Source organism: Petaurus breviceps, unplaced genomic scaffold (genome assembly GCF_028583685.1).
Source record: "Petaurus breviceps papuanus isolate PSGF00001 unplaced genomic scaffold, PetGlider_PUasm1.0 90919, whole genome shotgun sequence".
Classification (NCBI taxonomy): Eukaryota; Metazoa; Chordata; class Mammalia; order Diprotodontia; family Petauridae; genus Petaurus; species Petaurus breviceps.
In genome coordinates, this window is record NW_027187378.1 from 9,869,859 (window position 1) to 9,886,660 (window position 16,802).

Sequence of the window (16,802 nt, forward strand, 5' to 3'; positions counted from 1 at the left end):
TATATATATATATATATATATATATATATATATATATATATATATATTCAAATAAAACTAATCCCCACATTGGCCACATTCAAAAATGCATGTCTTATTCTGCAAATTGAGTCCATCTTCTCTCTGTTAGGAGGAAAAATAATTAACTGGGGGGGGGGGGGGAACTTTACAGAAATTTCTTTAATAAAATTCTCATTTCCAAGATATATAAAGAACTAATTTAAATTCATAAGAATAAGAGTCATTTTCTAATTAATAAATGGTCAGAGGAAATGAATAGTCAGTTCTCAAGGGAAGAAATCCAAATTATCAATAGCTATATAAAAATGCTCTAAATCATTAATAATTTTAAAAATTCAAACTAAAGTAATTTTGAGATTCCACTTAAAATCCCCACTTAAAACCTAGCTTTTCCCAATGTCTCTATTTCCTATTTAACCTACGTATAACTTGTTTATAATTATTTGTTTGCTTGTTGTACCCCCCCCCCAGCTCCTTAGACTGTGAGTTTCTTGAGGGCAGAAGCTATATTTTGCCCCTTTTTTTATATCCCCAGTGTTTTGCACAATTCATGGCACCTAGTAAGTATTTAATAAATATTTATTGACTGACTGACACCTCATACCTATCAGATTGCCAAAGTTGACCCAAAAAAGGGAGGGAGGGGAAAATGACAAATGTTGGAGGGGCTACAAGGAAACTGGCATTTTTAGAATGCTACCTACCTGTGGGCTTTAGCTGTCAGTACCCAGAACCACATCTTGAAGATAATGATAGCAATAGCTCATATTTATCCAGCATGTTAAAAGCCTTGCTAGAAAAATAGCTTTTACTTGTCCCTCCAAATTGAAAGCAAACAAGGCAGACAAAAGCATTTTTGGATTGAACTGGTTTGTATTTTGTACCTCTCCCCCTACTTCTTGGCCAGTGGCTGCCTGAAAGAAACCCCTTTCCCCTGGGAGTGCAAGTCAACCTTAAAGTCAACCTTATTGGAGCATTGTCCTGGGAAGGTCCATGGTTAGGTCAAGAAGGAAAGAGGTTGGTGAGACTGAAAAATGTAAAGCCTCAGAGCATAAGCAATTTTAGTGGCAGTGACAGGGTGTGTGTGTGTGTGTGTGTGTGGGTGTGTGTGTGTGGGTGTGTGTGTGTGTGTGTGTGTGTGTGTGTGTGCACTCATGAATATGTTCAGGGAAAAGAGGATAAAAGCATTTTCCCCCCTGGGCCTCATAGCGTAGAGATGGACCCCTGAGTTGTTGGGTTTGGGGTTTTTTGCTTTTTTTTTTTTGGAGGGGGAAGGGCAGGGCAATTGGGGTTAAGTAACTTGCCCGAGGTCACACGGCTAGTTTCTGTGTTGTGTCTGAAGCCAAATTTGAACTCAGGTCCTCCTGACTCCAGGACCAGTGCTCCACTCACTGCACCACCTAGCCACCCTGAGGACCCCTGAGTTTTATGTCAGTATGTTATAAGACCTTCCAAGCTGAATTTTGTACATATTATATAAATGTAATTAAATACACATAAATATGCATGCATATATATATCACATCAAGGTAATCCTTTTATACCTTCCTAATTGTTTCACCATCCCACTTCCCACAGAGGCTTTTCCAAAAGCTCCCCATTCCCCATTTGCTCTCAGTGGAGAAGCTTACCTCATATGTCACTGAAAAAAAATTGAGAGCATTCTTAGAAGGCTCTCCTTTTCCCCTGTTCCTCGTCTCACGTTACTCATATGCCTTCTGCAACTATCTCCTCCTTCACCCCTATTTTACATTAAGAGGTGGCCTGTCTCCTTGTCACAACAAACCTTTCTGCTACTACTCTGGTGTAGACCTTCATCACCTCACACTTGAACCATTGCAATAGTCAGCCATTTGACCTCTCTATCACAAATCTCTCCTCAAATCCAGTCCAACCTGCACTCAGCTTTCAACCTGATCTTTTTAAATCACAGGTCTGACCCTGTCACCCCCCAGTCAATGAACTCCAGCGACTCCCTCATACTTACAGGATCAAATATCAAATCCTCTGTTCAGCTTTTAAAGACCTTAAAACCTGGCCCTTGCCAGTTTTTTAACACCTTCCTTTCCTCTAAGTAATATGCCATGCAGTTACACCCACCCCCTTGCTATAATTCCTCCTAACTCCAAGGGTTTTCACTGCCTGTCCCCCATGCTACCCATAGTTCCTTCAAGTCTCAGCTAGAATTTCACCTTCTGCAAGAATTTTTCCTTATCCCTTCTAATCTTAGTGACTTCTCTCTGAGACTACTCTTGATTTAAACTGTCTATAGACTGTTTGTATATTTTGCTTACAAAATTGTTTACATATTGTCTCCCCTATCAGACTGTGAGCTCCTTGACAGCAAGAACTATACCTTTTCCTTTCTTCATATCCTCAAGCCTCCAAATAGTGCTTGGCACTTATACAGATGCTAGTTGACTGACTGACTGACTGACTAAATATGTACACAGTCTCCCCTATTAAAATGTAAACTCCTTGAGAGCAGAGAGTATTACATTTTTATCTATGTATTACCAGCATTTAGTGTAGGGCCTAACACCATAGTAGGCACTTAATAAATGCTTTTTGATTGACTGGTCAATATATGCCCCAGTGACTGGGTCTTCCAAAGACCAATCTGACTAAGTTTAGAAAGGCTTCAATGATCCAGACTTTAATCATCTAGTATCACCTCCATGCCATGATAAAACATAGGAGTCCAACTTTAATATGTCATGAATACCAAGGAGCACATACATTATGAGTGGAGTCGTTAGGTGGCACAGTGGCTAAAATGCTGGGCCTGGGGTCAGGAAGATTCATCTTCTTGAATTCAAATCTGGCCTCAAACACTTACTAGCTATGTGACTCTGGGCAAGTCACTTCATCCTGCTTGCCTCAGTTTCTTCACCTGTAAAATGAGCTAGAGGAGGAAATGGAAAACCATTCCAGAATCTCTGGACATGACTAAAAAAACAACTAAATAGCAACAAAATGTCATGAGCATGGGTCAAATTGATTTTAAAGTTTTGGGGAATTACAAAATTAAACTTTATGTGTGCTCATATAGCATGATCCTCTGCTCTCACCTTTAAGTAAGAAATTATTGGAATTGGGTGAAAATTTTAGGACATCCCAGTTACCTTAGGTGCAGTCCTAGGGGGAAGCAAGGGATGTAAACCTGATTGAGAAATAACTACCCAGCAGAAACTGGGCATAGATCAATATCTTACACCGTTTACAAAAATAAAGTCTAAATGGGTTCATGATTTAGATATAAAGGTTGATACAGTAAGCAATCTGGGAGAGCAAGGAATAGTTTACCTGTCAGATTTATGGAAAAGGGAAGAATTAATGACCAAATAAGAAGTAGAGAACATTACAAAATGCAAAATGGATAATTTTGATTACATTAAATTGAAAAGTTTTGGTACAAGCAAAGTCAATGGGACCAAGATTAGGAGGGAAGCAGAAAATTGGGAGAGAATTTTTACAACCAGTGTCTCTGATAAAGGCCTCATTTCTAAAACATATAGAGAACTGAGTCAAACTCATAAGAATATAAGTCATTCCCCCATAAATAGTCAAAGGATATGAACAGGCAATTTTCAGAGAAAGAAATTAAATATATCTATAAGCATATGAAAAATGCTCTAAATCACTATTCATCAGAGAAATGCAAATCAAAACAACTCTTATGTACCACCCACTGGTCAGATTGGCTAAAGTGACAAAAAAAGGAAGATGATAAATACTGGAGAAGATGTGGAAAAATTGGAACACTAATGCATTGTTGGTGGAGTTGTGAACTGATCCAAACATTCTGGAGAACAATTTGGAACTATGCTCAAAGGGCTGCAAAAAATGTTCATACCCTTTAACCTAGCAATACCACTTCTAGGGCTGTATCCCAAAGAGATGATACAAGTGGGAGGAGGACCCATATGTACAAAAATATTTATAGCAGCTCTTTTTGTGGTGGCAAAGAATTTCAAGGGGATGCCCATCAATAAGGAATGGCTAAACAAGTTGTGTATATGAATGCAATGGAATACTATTGTGCTATAAGAAATGAGGAGCTGGGGGCGGCCAGGTAGCACAGCGAGTAAGAGCACTGGCTCCAGTGTTGAGATGACCTGGGGATCGAATCCCAGGCTCAGACACTTAGCACCCACCCAGAAACACCTGGCCGTGTAACCTTGAGCAAGTTACTTAACCCCAATTGCTTAGGGGCGGCCAGGTGGCTCAGCGAGTAGGAGTACCGGCTCCAGTGTTGGGACGACCTGGAGATCGAATCCCGGGCTCAGACACTTAGCACCCACCCAGAAACACCTGGCCGTGTAACCTTGAGCAAGTTACTTAACCCCAATTGCTTAGGGGTAGCCAGGTGGCTCCATGAGTAAGAGCACCAGCCCCAGTGTCGGGATGACTTGGATCAAATCTGGGCTCAGATACTTAGCATCACACCCAGAAATAACTGGCCGTGTAACCTTGAGCAAGTTACTTAACCCTGATTGCTTTAAAAAAAAAAAAAAGAAATGAGGAGCAGGCAGACTTCAGAAAATCCTGGAGATACTTATATAAACTGATACTGAGTGAGGGGAGCAGAACCAGGAGAACATTGTACACAACTACAGACACATCATATCTGACTGACTTTGATAGATCGGGCTGCCCTCAGTAATGCTAGCTTATAAGACAACTCCAAAGGACTCATGATGGAAAGGACTATCCACATTCAGAGAAAGAACTACAGAGTCCGAATGCAGATTGAAGCAAAACTACTTACTCTCTCTCTCTTTTTGTTTTGTTTTGTTTCTTCTTTCGCATTCATTCCATTGGTTATAATTCTTCTTTACAATCTGACTAATGTTTAATGTATATGTAGAACCTATATTGCATGCTGCCATTGGAGGGGGGGGGAAGGAGGGAAAGAAAATTTGGAACTCAAAAATTTGTGGAACTGAATGTTATAATCTAATAGTAAATAAATGTTTAAAAAATAAAGTTGATGATGAGCCCTAAAAAAAAGAAGTAACTACCTTTCCACTCACAAGTTTCCTCTAAAGATCTTTGAAGAACTACTGAAATAATGTTCCAGAACCATGAGTTTGGGATCGAATAAACCATACCATGAATTTAGAGTCTATTCCACCATAAAAAACCATTTACTTAATGTTGTAATTGTTCCATGTGACCATTCAGCAAAAAAAGAGAGAAGAGAATCACATTCAACCACTTTTGTCCAAAATGACTTTTTTTAAGAAATAGACTATTCATAATCTATAAGTCACACAAAAAAGCACATCAGCAGTGACTAGAATGTTTTTCTTTTTTCTAGAAGAAACTTTTTCTTTCTTGAGTCTTCCTGTGACATGTGTTGCTGCACATTAATTTTGAACAGCTAATTCGCTTTAAAAAAAAAAAAGCCTTACTGATGCCTTTTTTTTTAATATCACAGTCATTTCTGGAAATACCAACCCCTAGCCTTCCAAACTGAACTCCCCCTGGTAACAAAGAAAAATAGCCAATACAGTAACCACATCTAACAATGTAAGATATTCTGCCCTAGTCAACTGGCCCCCTCTTGCTAAGGGCTGAAAGAAACCCAATTGAGTAGTTAAGCCTGTGCCTATATTTAATGTGAGATCTTCCATTCCTCATTCAACTAAAAATTAACACAAAAAGACCATAATCACAGGTAAATGAAAAGATTTCCTTCCAAAGGATGATCTGGCCCATTCGGATTTGGGTCTGGAGAAGGACAAAGGTAGAATGTTACTGATGGAAAGTGCCCTGGGTTTATAGACAAAGAATCTGACTGAGATACTTGCTACCCATGTGACCTTGGGAAAGGAAAGGGGAGGAGGAAATATTTACTAAGTACCTACTATTTGCCAGGTACTGTGCACTAAGAACTTTTTATAAATATTATCTCATTTTATCCTCACAACAACTCTGTGAGGTAGGTATTATAATGATACTCATTTTACATTTGAGGAAACTCAGACAGAATGGTAAGTGACTTGTCCAGAGTCATATAGTGAGGAATTATCTGAGATTGGATTTGAACTGTATCCATTGGGCTACCTAGCTGCCTAAGTTGTCCTATCTGGGCCTAAGTTCTCTCATCCATTGGTTGAGGAAGCTGGACTTGGTCACCTCTGAGATACCTTCCAACTGACTCATCCCTATCTCCATCTTTTATATTCCAGATTCAATTCCCATGTTAAAGTAATTTTTTCAGATAGAATGGGACCTGACAGAGGAAGGGTTTTGTTTTTTTTTTTGGGAGGGGGGAGCTGTTGTTGTTTTATTCGTTTGTTTTTTATGGAAAACAAGAGATCCTTCCGTGAGCAAAGGCTTTGGTCTTTAACCAGAGATAAATTTTCAAACCACAAAGAACTTCCATTCAAACTGATCCCTCTCACCAGCCCTGTGAACCCCTGACACTTAGCCTATAGCTACCAAGCCCTCTGTAAAAGACTGTATCAGAAACTCTCATAACTCCATCTTCTCCCCCCTTTTTCTCTCAGGGCCGTGGGGGCAAAGGCAGCATCTATGTGTGGGCTTCTGGGGATGGAGGCAGCTATGATGATTGCAACTGTGATGGGTATGCCTCGAGCATGTGGACCATCTCCATTAACTCAGCCATCAACGATGGCCGGACGGCTCTGTATGATGAAAGCTGCTCTTCTACCCTAGCATCTACATTCAGCAATGGGAGAAAGAGAAATCCCGAAGCCGGTGTGGTGAGTGCAGAGTGTATGTTGCAAAAAGAACCTCCCCTGGTCTGAGACTCAGGAGGCCCTGGGCCTAATTCTGCAATTGCCATGGATTCCATTGTGTTAGCATTTACCCTCCCTGAGTCTCAGTCTCCCCATCAATAAAATGGGAATTGACAGATAGACTTACACAAAGATGTAGTATTTATATAAGTGTTTATTATATACTAGTCACTGTGTTAAGTGCAGAGGATATAAGATTAGAGTCAAGATAGCTCCTGAACTCCAGGAACTGGCATTCTTTTTTCAAATATTTATCTATATTTTTATCATTTTATATGTTATTTTGATGTTATAACATGATGTTATACTATATAATACTATGTTAAATTATTTATTATATTTATGTGTTTAATAATATTTATATTATTAAAATATAATTTATTTATTTTTGAATTTTATTTTTTTCCATTAACAAAAGTCTATATTCTCACCCTCTCACCTTTCCCCCAACTGGAAAAGAAAGAAAAATGAAATCTTTGGAACAAATATATGTAGTTAAGCAAAACAAATTCCTACATTGGCCAGATCCAAAAAATATATGTCTCAGTCTGCACCCTGAATCCATCACCCCCCTGCCAGAAGGCAAGTAGTATGCTTTATTCTTTAGCCTCTGGAATTGTGGTTGGTCAATGAAGACATTTATATTCTGAGGGAAGATCACACAGAAAGGTTAAGTCCTAAGTGGCATGTTCAGAAATTTCCTAGAAGCCTGGAGTCAGGCAAAAGAGGCCAAAGTTGGCCTAGCAAAGCCCAAATTGGTTCTAGAGGAAGAGTCTCCCATGGGATTGGGAAGGAATGGAAATGATGACCTGAGTGGAGTCTAGGTGCATGGCTAAAAATGTCTAGGAATAGTCCTTTCTATCGATATAGTTAAAATTCAAAGACATATGTGAAAGCTCTTTGAAAGAAAGGTGTTACAATTTCTTTTCTGTGCATCTCCCCCCGCTTGACACTCTTCTTGAAAGTGAATTGTTTTCCTTAAAGAATGAACAGATGCTTTGAGGAGAACACTGTGCCTTTTTCTAGCTCCTCTTGGTACCCTACTAGCAAAGTGGAAACTTGAGGTTTGCATCTTGGGCAAAAAGCAAATGCTTCCACCAGACATGACCCATCATGTGTCAGAAATGTTAACAATACAACTGCCTTTTGTTCGGAAACTCTAGGTTTTTAATCTCTGCCCCAATGACAGATTTGTAAGAATAACTCATCTTCATTACATCATACACCAACTACTCTGAGCCAGTCATAAGGTTAGGACATTTATTGCCAGTTTCCCTCTGGTTTTACACACACCCCCACTTATTAGAGACAGAGAATCTTGTCTGAGGATCCTTAGCGAGAGATGAAGTAGAGAGACATTTCCATTGTTTATGAATAAGTTCAGCAGATACGTATCTTCTCAGCCAAACCAGGATGTTCCAGTTGACCAGAGAAGTCAGCTGAGTCTCAGAGAGGTTAAGGGTCACACATCTAGCAAGTGTCTGAGGGAAGATTTGAACCAAGGTCTTCCTTCCTCCATGCCTAGTACTGCATCCTCAATACAAAGCTGCCTTTCTTGAAGCAGATGAAGGTACTTAGACAAGGTAATACAGGTAGCAACAATGGAGTCAAAACCAGACCTTAAGTTTTCTGGATGCCAATATAGTTCTCTTTCCATGTCTCTATTCAGAATTATTGCTTTTCATTTTGATTCAATGATTTCCTAACATTCTTTTATTCAAAAAAAATACAGTTATATGTATTGAATCTACCCATGTAGCAATGTTTCTATTTCCTCAAGCAAATTACATAGTGGGTTGTAGGGTTTGGGAGGAAAGTAGGGGGTTCCTTGAAAAGGAGTACATTTACCAGTATTCAGTGAGTGGAATGCTGTTTTTTCATAGAAGATAAATCTCTAGGAGAAAGGCTTGTCTGGCTTGTCTCCAGATACATAAAACACTGAGGTAGATGGGTCAAAGTCACTACAGGAATCTCAGATTTCAGATTTAGAGGGTGGAGGGGGAGCTTTTTGAGATTGTGCTCTAACGCTGATGTTATTGCAAAAAAGGGAACAGCTTTCACATCCAAGAGATCAATGCAGTAGCTGTATCTCAGGATCAGGGGCTCATTTTACTGCAAAGTGCTGATCCTGCTTTCCTGGCATAGCTTTTGTTGGCTAGGAGTATAATTGAGATATTACAGATTTAGCATTGCAGCTTTATTATGGAGTCTGATTGGAAGCAAAGATTAATGGAAGAGGAACAAGCTCTCGATCATTTGCTAACCAGCAGGTGTGGCAAAATAAAAGAAAATAAAGGATTTTGAATCATCTCTGTTACCTCTCTATACTAGGATTTTGTCTTTTTCCAGGCTGGATTTAGAAATATAAATGTGTATGCCCCAGAGACTTGTTAGAAAGATAAAATAAACTTGGAGTCAGAAAATGAAGGCTTTAGCATTGTCCCCGAAACAGTGTGACCTTGGGGGAAGCTGCTTCAACTTTTTGTCCTCTCAGTTTCCTCATCTGTAAAATGGACATAATAATTGGTTTACAGCTGTTGAGAAGAAAAGGATATAAAACTCGATAGAAATATAAGCTATTATTATTTTGTGCTTGTACCTTTTCATAGTCATGCTTGTCAACTTAGAAGTAGGCATTTATATTTTGAGTGCTGTTGGGTAAAAAAGAAAAAAAAATGAAAAATTGAAGCCTTTGTCCCCACAGGTTTCTAATTTCTACATCTTTGAAACTATGCTGTTCTCTATAGGCATTTCGCAAATCCATTAACTCATTCTTGAGATGAGGGCAATGCAACTTCAGAAACAAAATTACTGTTTAAGTGGGGCAGTGGAGGCAGGGGGAGTGCCTCTGTCCCCTTTAAACACTATTTGCCAAATGTTACCTTCATCATTATTTTCACTTAGATTTTTGGGGCATGGGGAAGGTGGGGAGGAAGCAAGGAGTGGATATGAAAGTCTCTCAAATTTTCTAATTTTTCTAATAATTCTAATAAATCATGTCTAATGGTTCTTTCATGGATAATTTCACATTATGTGAAAGGTTCCTTATTTCTTTCAAATTCCACCCTCAGACCAAAATGAACCTCTCTAGACATTTCCTATTTCCCAGTTACTTCATTGAACAAGTTGCTTTCCCTGAGACTCTTCAATCAGAGGTTTCTTGAGTCCCCAGATGACCTTTTCCCTCAGAACATGAGGGCTACTTGAATCATCTACAGAGTATCAGAAAAGATAGGATATGCCTGAAACTTTATAGCCTTAATTAAAATAAGATCTTTCAAACTGGGAAGAGGGGTGGGGTTCAGCTCTCTGTATGAAAATTCTTTGAAACTCAGCTTATTACACCAAGATGAATTACCTAGAATGACCCACTTAGTCAGTTGAGTTGATGCAAAACAACTGGGGAGAAACCAGATTTACTTCTGGATTTCTTGTGGACAGTTGATTTAAAGAGGCAGTATAACTGGTAAAGTGCTGGACAGAAAGTCAGAAAGACCTTTATTCAAAGCCTAACACTGACATATATTAGCTATGTGGCCCTAAGCAAGTCACTCTACCTCCAGGCCTTAGTTCTCCATCTATAAAATGGGGATTAAAATCCTTATAGCACCTACCCCACAAAGCAGGTTTAAACGAAATCATCTCTGTAAAGTGCTTCATGAATCTTAAAACACTACACAAATGGCATTTTATTACCTGATTTTAATGCCCCATCAAACTAAATACCCTTGAAACTGGGAATATTTCATTTTCTATTATTGGAAATGCAAACCTTTCTTTCAGGGCAGGAAAGGAAATATTGACCTAGTGGAAAAGATGTTAAATTATTCCCAGATAGCACCCCACACACACACACTTCTCTGTTGTGCTCAGCTTTCAGGCAGTCACTTTGGTTTGTCTTTATCTGTTTTATTCATGCTTTCCCCCTTCCCTCCTAGGCGACCACGGATTTATACGGCAACTGTACTTTGCGGCATTCGGGAACATCGGCCGCTGCCCCTGAGGCTGCTGGAGTGTTTGCCTTGGCGCTGGAGGCTAAGTATGTAAACAGCAGATGTGCCCAGTGTCAATTCTACAGAGCTGTTTCAAACACATCTGCCTGCCTGTTTATGGAGCTGTTCTTTAGGACTGAGGTGGCAAACAAGTCTGAGAGCTTATAGCTTATAAGCTCATAGCTTATAGCAGGTCCCAAGAATGGGTGATCAGCTTTTTGTGTTTGGGGATGCCTTTTGGGTAGCCCTAAAAGACACACGTGATTCATAGGGACCATATGTTGTGTCCTCTCCTGAGCATGTGAGGCTCATTCTCTCCTCCAAGCCTTTGTTGAGGTCATTCTCCTTACCCAGAATGCCCTCTCCTTACCCCTCTAGCTTACTCCCTCTCCTTACCCCTCTTCCTCTAGCCCAAATTCTAGCTCTCCCATCAACTTGAACTCAAATTAATCTCTTAGATGCAACAGAGAAGGAAGGAACAACACGAAGACCTGGAATTGGAAAGAATTAAGTTCAATTCTGTTCAAATCTAATACTTAGCTGGGTAACAATGAACAAATCATGTAACATCTCTGATTCTGTTCCTCATATGAAAATGAAGAAAATTATATTAGTTAAGGCTGCTAAGAAGCTCAAATGAGAGATCATGTATGTAAGCCACTTTGTGAATCTCAAAGTGATATGTAGGAGGGAATATAGAAAGTTCTATGAAACTAAGAAAAGGGTGGGAATGAAATCTAGATATGGTGGATCCCTTGTTTAAGGAGCAACCTGCCCCTTTGCCATTGTACAAGGGAAGTCAAATAGCCTTGTACAAATCCCAGAAAAAGCAGAGCAGAGAGGAAGTGAAGGATAGTAGTAAGACTGGAAAGGTAAGTGAAAGCCAGAGTGGGGTAGGCTTTACATAGCAGGCTGAACATCTGACATTTTACCCTAGAGGTCATATGGAACCACTGAAAAATTTAAAGTAGTAGAATAACCTGATCTGGTCTGTGTTTTAGAAATTTTAATACTGTATCTGTTCAAAAGTTATATTAGAGTGATAACATAGTATTACAGATTTAGAGTGTGAAGGGATCTCATAGACCATTTAAATCATCCAGTCAACCTGAGTCCCAGATTGGTTGGGACTTGCCCAAGGTCACTGAAATAGTGACAGAGGCAGCATTTGAATGCAGATCCTCTAAGACTAGAGGCAGTGAGACCAATTAAAACTATTAGAGATGACTCTCTGCTAAAGAGAAGGGGAGGGACACAGGGAGAAATTTGGATGATATAAAAGGATAAGACAATGATAAGACACAAATATATGTATATATCTGCATATGTATATGTGTGTATATATATACATACATATGTTGTATTTCACATATACATATATGTATACTGTGTATATACATGTGTTATGTAGAGGCTACTGTAATAGTCGAGGCAAGAGATTATAGCCTGAATGAGAGTATGGGCATAGAGCAGGGGAGAGATATTATAAATATGGTAAAAGTAAGTGTAGCTGGGATTCAGATAACCCAAACATCATGCTAGTTTCATAAGATGGAAGGATTTTGATCTGGAAGGAATCTTAGAGAACATCTTTTCTAGCCTAACTCTTTCATTTTATAAATAAGGAAACTGAGTCCCATAGAGCTGCAGGTCATGCAGGTAGGTGGTGGCAGAGCCAAGAAGAGAAAAACCAAGGCCCTTGCATTCCAGGACAATGGTCTTCCTCTTAAGTTCTCCCTCCCACCTCCTCCCCATCTCCTCAGTGGCAACATTTGAGCTAACCATGCTGGCGCCCTCATGGAACTTAAAAAGAGATACAACATGTGCATAGGGGCCTGGAATACAAAATCATACATGGTAATGAATGAAAGAGGCAAAGTACTACTTGAGGATCAAAGCTAGAAAGGTGACGATTAGCTGGGAGACCAGGGAAGGCTCACTGCAAGAGGTGACATTTGAGCTGAGTGTTACACAAAGGGAAAGAATTCAAGAGGAAGAGGATATAGTGCCAGTTCTTCTGAAGTGCTTTTTTTTTGTTCTGTTTTTGTTTTTGCTCTTTGGAGGGCAACTGGGGTTAAGTGACTTGCCCAAGGTCACACGGCTAGTTTTTGTGTTAAGTGTCTGAGGCCGAATTTGATCTCAGATCCTCCTGACTCCAGGGCTAGTGCTTTATTCACTGTGCCTGCTAGCCACCTTCTGAAGTACTTTTTGGGTGGCCACAGTGTGGCATGAAATTTCTGTCTAGAATAGGGCATAAAAGGAAGGTAATGGCATCCTTCAGAACTCAGCTCAAATCTCATCTTCTGCAAGAATCCTTTCCTGTTAATGGAAATGGTTTGGGGTGGGGGGTGGGTAGGGAAGAGGAAGGGCTATATTTAGAAATGAAAGTGATGTAAAACCGAATTATATAATAAAAAAGAAAAGGGGAAAAAAGCCTTTCGTGGCTTCCTCTCCTCCTCCCATTGCTGGTTCCTTCTTCCTGAGATTACCTCCCATTTATATGGATATGGATATGTCTTATATGTACATAGATTTTTGCATGTGGTCTTTCTCATTAGAATGTAAGATCCTGAGTTTGGGAACCATGATTTTGCCTCTTCTTATATCCTCAGGGCTTATTACAGTGCCTGGAACATACTAAACACTTAATAAGTGCTCATTGACTAACTGCACTGGTGCAGGGGTGAGGAACCTGCAGCCTCAAGGTCACATGTGACCCTCTAGGTCCTCAAGTGTGGCCCTTTGACTGAATCCAGACTTCACAGAACAAATCTTCTTAATAAAAGGATTTATCCTGTAAAACTTGGATTCGATCAAAAGGTAACACCCAAGGACCTAGAAGGTCACATATGACCTCAAGGCTTCAGGTTCCCCACCCCTGGACTAGTGGATTCCCCCTCACTGGAGGCCTTCTTGGGGATATTGCAGAGATTTGACTAGACGGCCTCTAGGGCCCCATTTAGCTTGGACAATATGTGGTTTCTGTTCATTCATTTATTTCTACCATCTGTATCATAATTGACTTATGGCAGTCAGCCACAAAAGATGGGTCAGCTGTCCTACATGTGGACTGCAAATTCAGACTGGGATTATTGCAAAGTATAACTTTCCACATTCCAGAACTATCCCCAATTAAACTATCTTTGGCATTTGGAAAAGTGGTAGGCACACTGCGGTCTGCTTGACTTAAAAAGGCATATTTTCAGGGGGCTGAAAATGATCCAGTCTGTTGGAAACTGTTTTCTTCTAGTTGAATATAATTTCTTCATAAAAAGAATAAGTGTGAGGATTAAAGATTTCATGTGAATTCCAGGCCTCATCAGGTAGAAGGAAGTTGGTCTGATAGGCTATTTCTATGACTTCAATAGTTAACACTCTCTCAAATGCTTCAGGATCTCCAGCTGAAGCCAAGAATAATCAGGCTGCTCTTAAATGTTTTTTTCTGCCTTGATGGTCAGGAGTCAGTTTTTAATTGGGCTCCAGGGGAATTCTATGGCATAGCTTCCATTATTATTATGTAGAAAGAATTAGAAGAGAGAGAACTTCTCAAACTGTGGGAAGTGGGGGCAGGGGAGGGATCTCTACATAGGCATAGATTGTGTCAAATTTTCTGTATTTTGTACTTATTAATTCAAAGCCAAGAAAAAAATTATAAGCTTGGGGGAAACTTTGTAGCCACTGCCCAAGATATCTGCCATCCTTTGTACCACCCAAGGGCTTAGGGCTCCCTCTGATGACTCTGGTGGCTCCTCCTCCTAGCAAATCATATGAACAGAGAATCTAGAGCTAGAAGATGCCTTAGAGGTCATTTAATCAAGCCATTTTTAACCTAGGGTTCACAGGATTCCTGGCGCCTTCCCTCTGTTGTTTATCTCAATTTGTCATGTGTGTGTGTGTGTGTGTGTGTATTTATATTTGGAAGGAACCATCATTGGTCATTAGCTTGAATGGGGGGAAAATGCATCTTTATTTTCACTAACCTAAACTGAAATTTAGCAATTCCTTCCATTACAAGTATGGGCAATAAAAATTATTCCGAGCAGGGGACTCAAGGCTTGGCCAGATTGCCAAAGAGACCTATGACACAAAATAAGGTGAAGAATCCCTAATCCTAATTCAAGGGTCTCATTGCACATAACTAATCCATTCAAACAAGCATTTTTAAGCACCAACTATGGATGAATCTCTAGAAAGACAAAGGCAAAAAGAAAAACAGTCCTACCCTCAAGGAGCTTCCATTCCACCTGGGGGGATACAGCATGTCAACAGATAAGCACACACATTATAACTTATGACAGAGAGATAAAGCATCTACTAAGTGAATCAGGAACAACTTCCCATGGGAGATGGCACCAGAAATGGGTCTTGAAGAGAATCTGAGACAGAAGTAGAGGCCTAGGAAACAAACTTTATGAAGACTGGGTCCCAAGTTTGGGGAGCAACAAATAGGTCAATTTATCTCAAGTACAAAATGAGTGAAAGGATGTCACATGTGGCATCATCCTCTCCCTCTCCCCATTCAATAAGCACCAGTGGTTCAGTATTCCTTTTAGGACCAAATATAAAATTCCCTCTTTGACATTCAGAGCCCTTCACAACAGCAATTTCCTACCTTTCCAGTCTTCTTACACCCTTCTACCCCCACTCCAAGTACTCCTCCCACAAACCACTCAAACTCCATGCTCTAGGCATTTTTCCTGGGTTTTTGTCCGTACCTGGAACTGTCTCCTTCCTCATCTCCACCTCCTGACTTCCCTGACTTCCTTTAAGTTTCAGCGAAAATCTCATCTTCTACAAGAAACCTTTCCTGATTCCCCTTGATTCTGGTACTTTTCCTCTATTGTTTAATGTCAATTTATCGTGTGTCTGTCTGTCTGTCTGTATTTATGTTTGAAAAGAACCATCATGGTCATCAAAGTCAAGCTCTTTATTTTACATTTAAGGAAACAGCACAAACGAGTCTTACTGAATTTCTTTGGCTCTAGAGACCTCTTCAAACCAACCAAGTGCAGTTTATTCCTGGACTTTTGCCTGAATTCCCTGAAAAAACTGTGCTCTCCTTCCAGTTCCAGCCTGATTCTCCTTCAGGCCAGGATCCTTAACAGTACATCTTTTGGTGTCCCCAAATGCTCCCAAATTAAAACTTTCTTTAAATTTTTTCAATTGTGTCAACTTAAACCAACATTTATGAAGTATCTGTTTGTACAGAGCCCTGTGGTAGGTTCTGAGAAGATGGAACATTGAGCTAAAACATAGCCCTTGCCCTCATGGACCTTAGAATCTAATAGGGGGATATGACACATACACAAATGATTATATTTCTATGTTTTGTGAATCTATAATTTCATCAATGTGGGTACCATTTCCACCAGGGCTGAGAGCCAACTACACCACAACATATACAAAATGCATAAGAGAGAAGAAAAAAAAAAGGGCTATATAAGGTCCCTGGAGGTACAATCATTACTGACTGTGGCAATCAGAGAAGACTTCATTGAGCAGATGGCATTTGCATTGAGTTCTAAAGGATCAGTAAGAATTAAACAGGCTTAGAGGAAAGCATTTGAGGCATATGGAACAGAAAGTACAGGTCATGGATGGCAAGTAGTTCAGTTTGGCAAGGATAATATGGGAATTTGCCTTGCTAGACTATACATGCTTGTTGCAAAGATTTTTATTGGAGCTTCATTCGTTCATTGTTCAATGGGGTGAAGGAAAGTGGAAGGTAGAAAAAAATAAGTGCTTGTAAAAATTTAAAAACAAACAGTAGTCCGAATTGGTGAGAGCATAGAATGTCTTCAAGGATATAGTATCAAAGAAAGGTAGACAGGTATGGTAATGCCAGATTATGCAGATTATTTTAATGCCAGACTAAGGAGTCTGAAATTAACTTGGTAAGCAATAAAGAGTTATTGAAAAGTTTTGATTACAGGAGTAATATGACATGAGGAAGAAGAGTCTGATAACACTATGGAAAATGAATTTCTGGGGAGAGCGGAGGTGGGAAGAAATGTTAGTA

The 16,802-nt window shown here is 39.7% G+C and overlaps 1 protein-coding gene across 1 annotated transcript in view; it reads left to right on the forward strand.

The window, feature by feature from the left end:
* PCSK2 (proprotein convertase subtilisin/kexin type 2) overlaps positions 1 to 16,802 on the forward strand; it is a 331,471-nt gene that overhangs the window by 305,581 nt on the left and 9,088 nt on the right. Inside the window, exons 9-10 of the mRNA XM_069075455.1 lie at positions 6,540 to 6,755; positions 10,730 to 10,830. Of these exons, the coding sequence (XP_068931556.1) occupies positions 6,540 to 6,755; positions 10,730 to 10,830 (317 nt within the window). The remainder of the gene's footprint in view (positions 1 to 6,539; positions 6,756 to 10,729; positions 10,831 to 16,802) is intronic.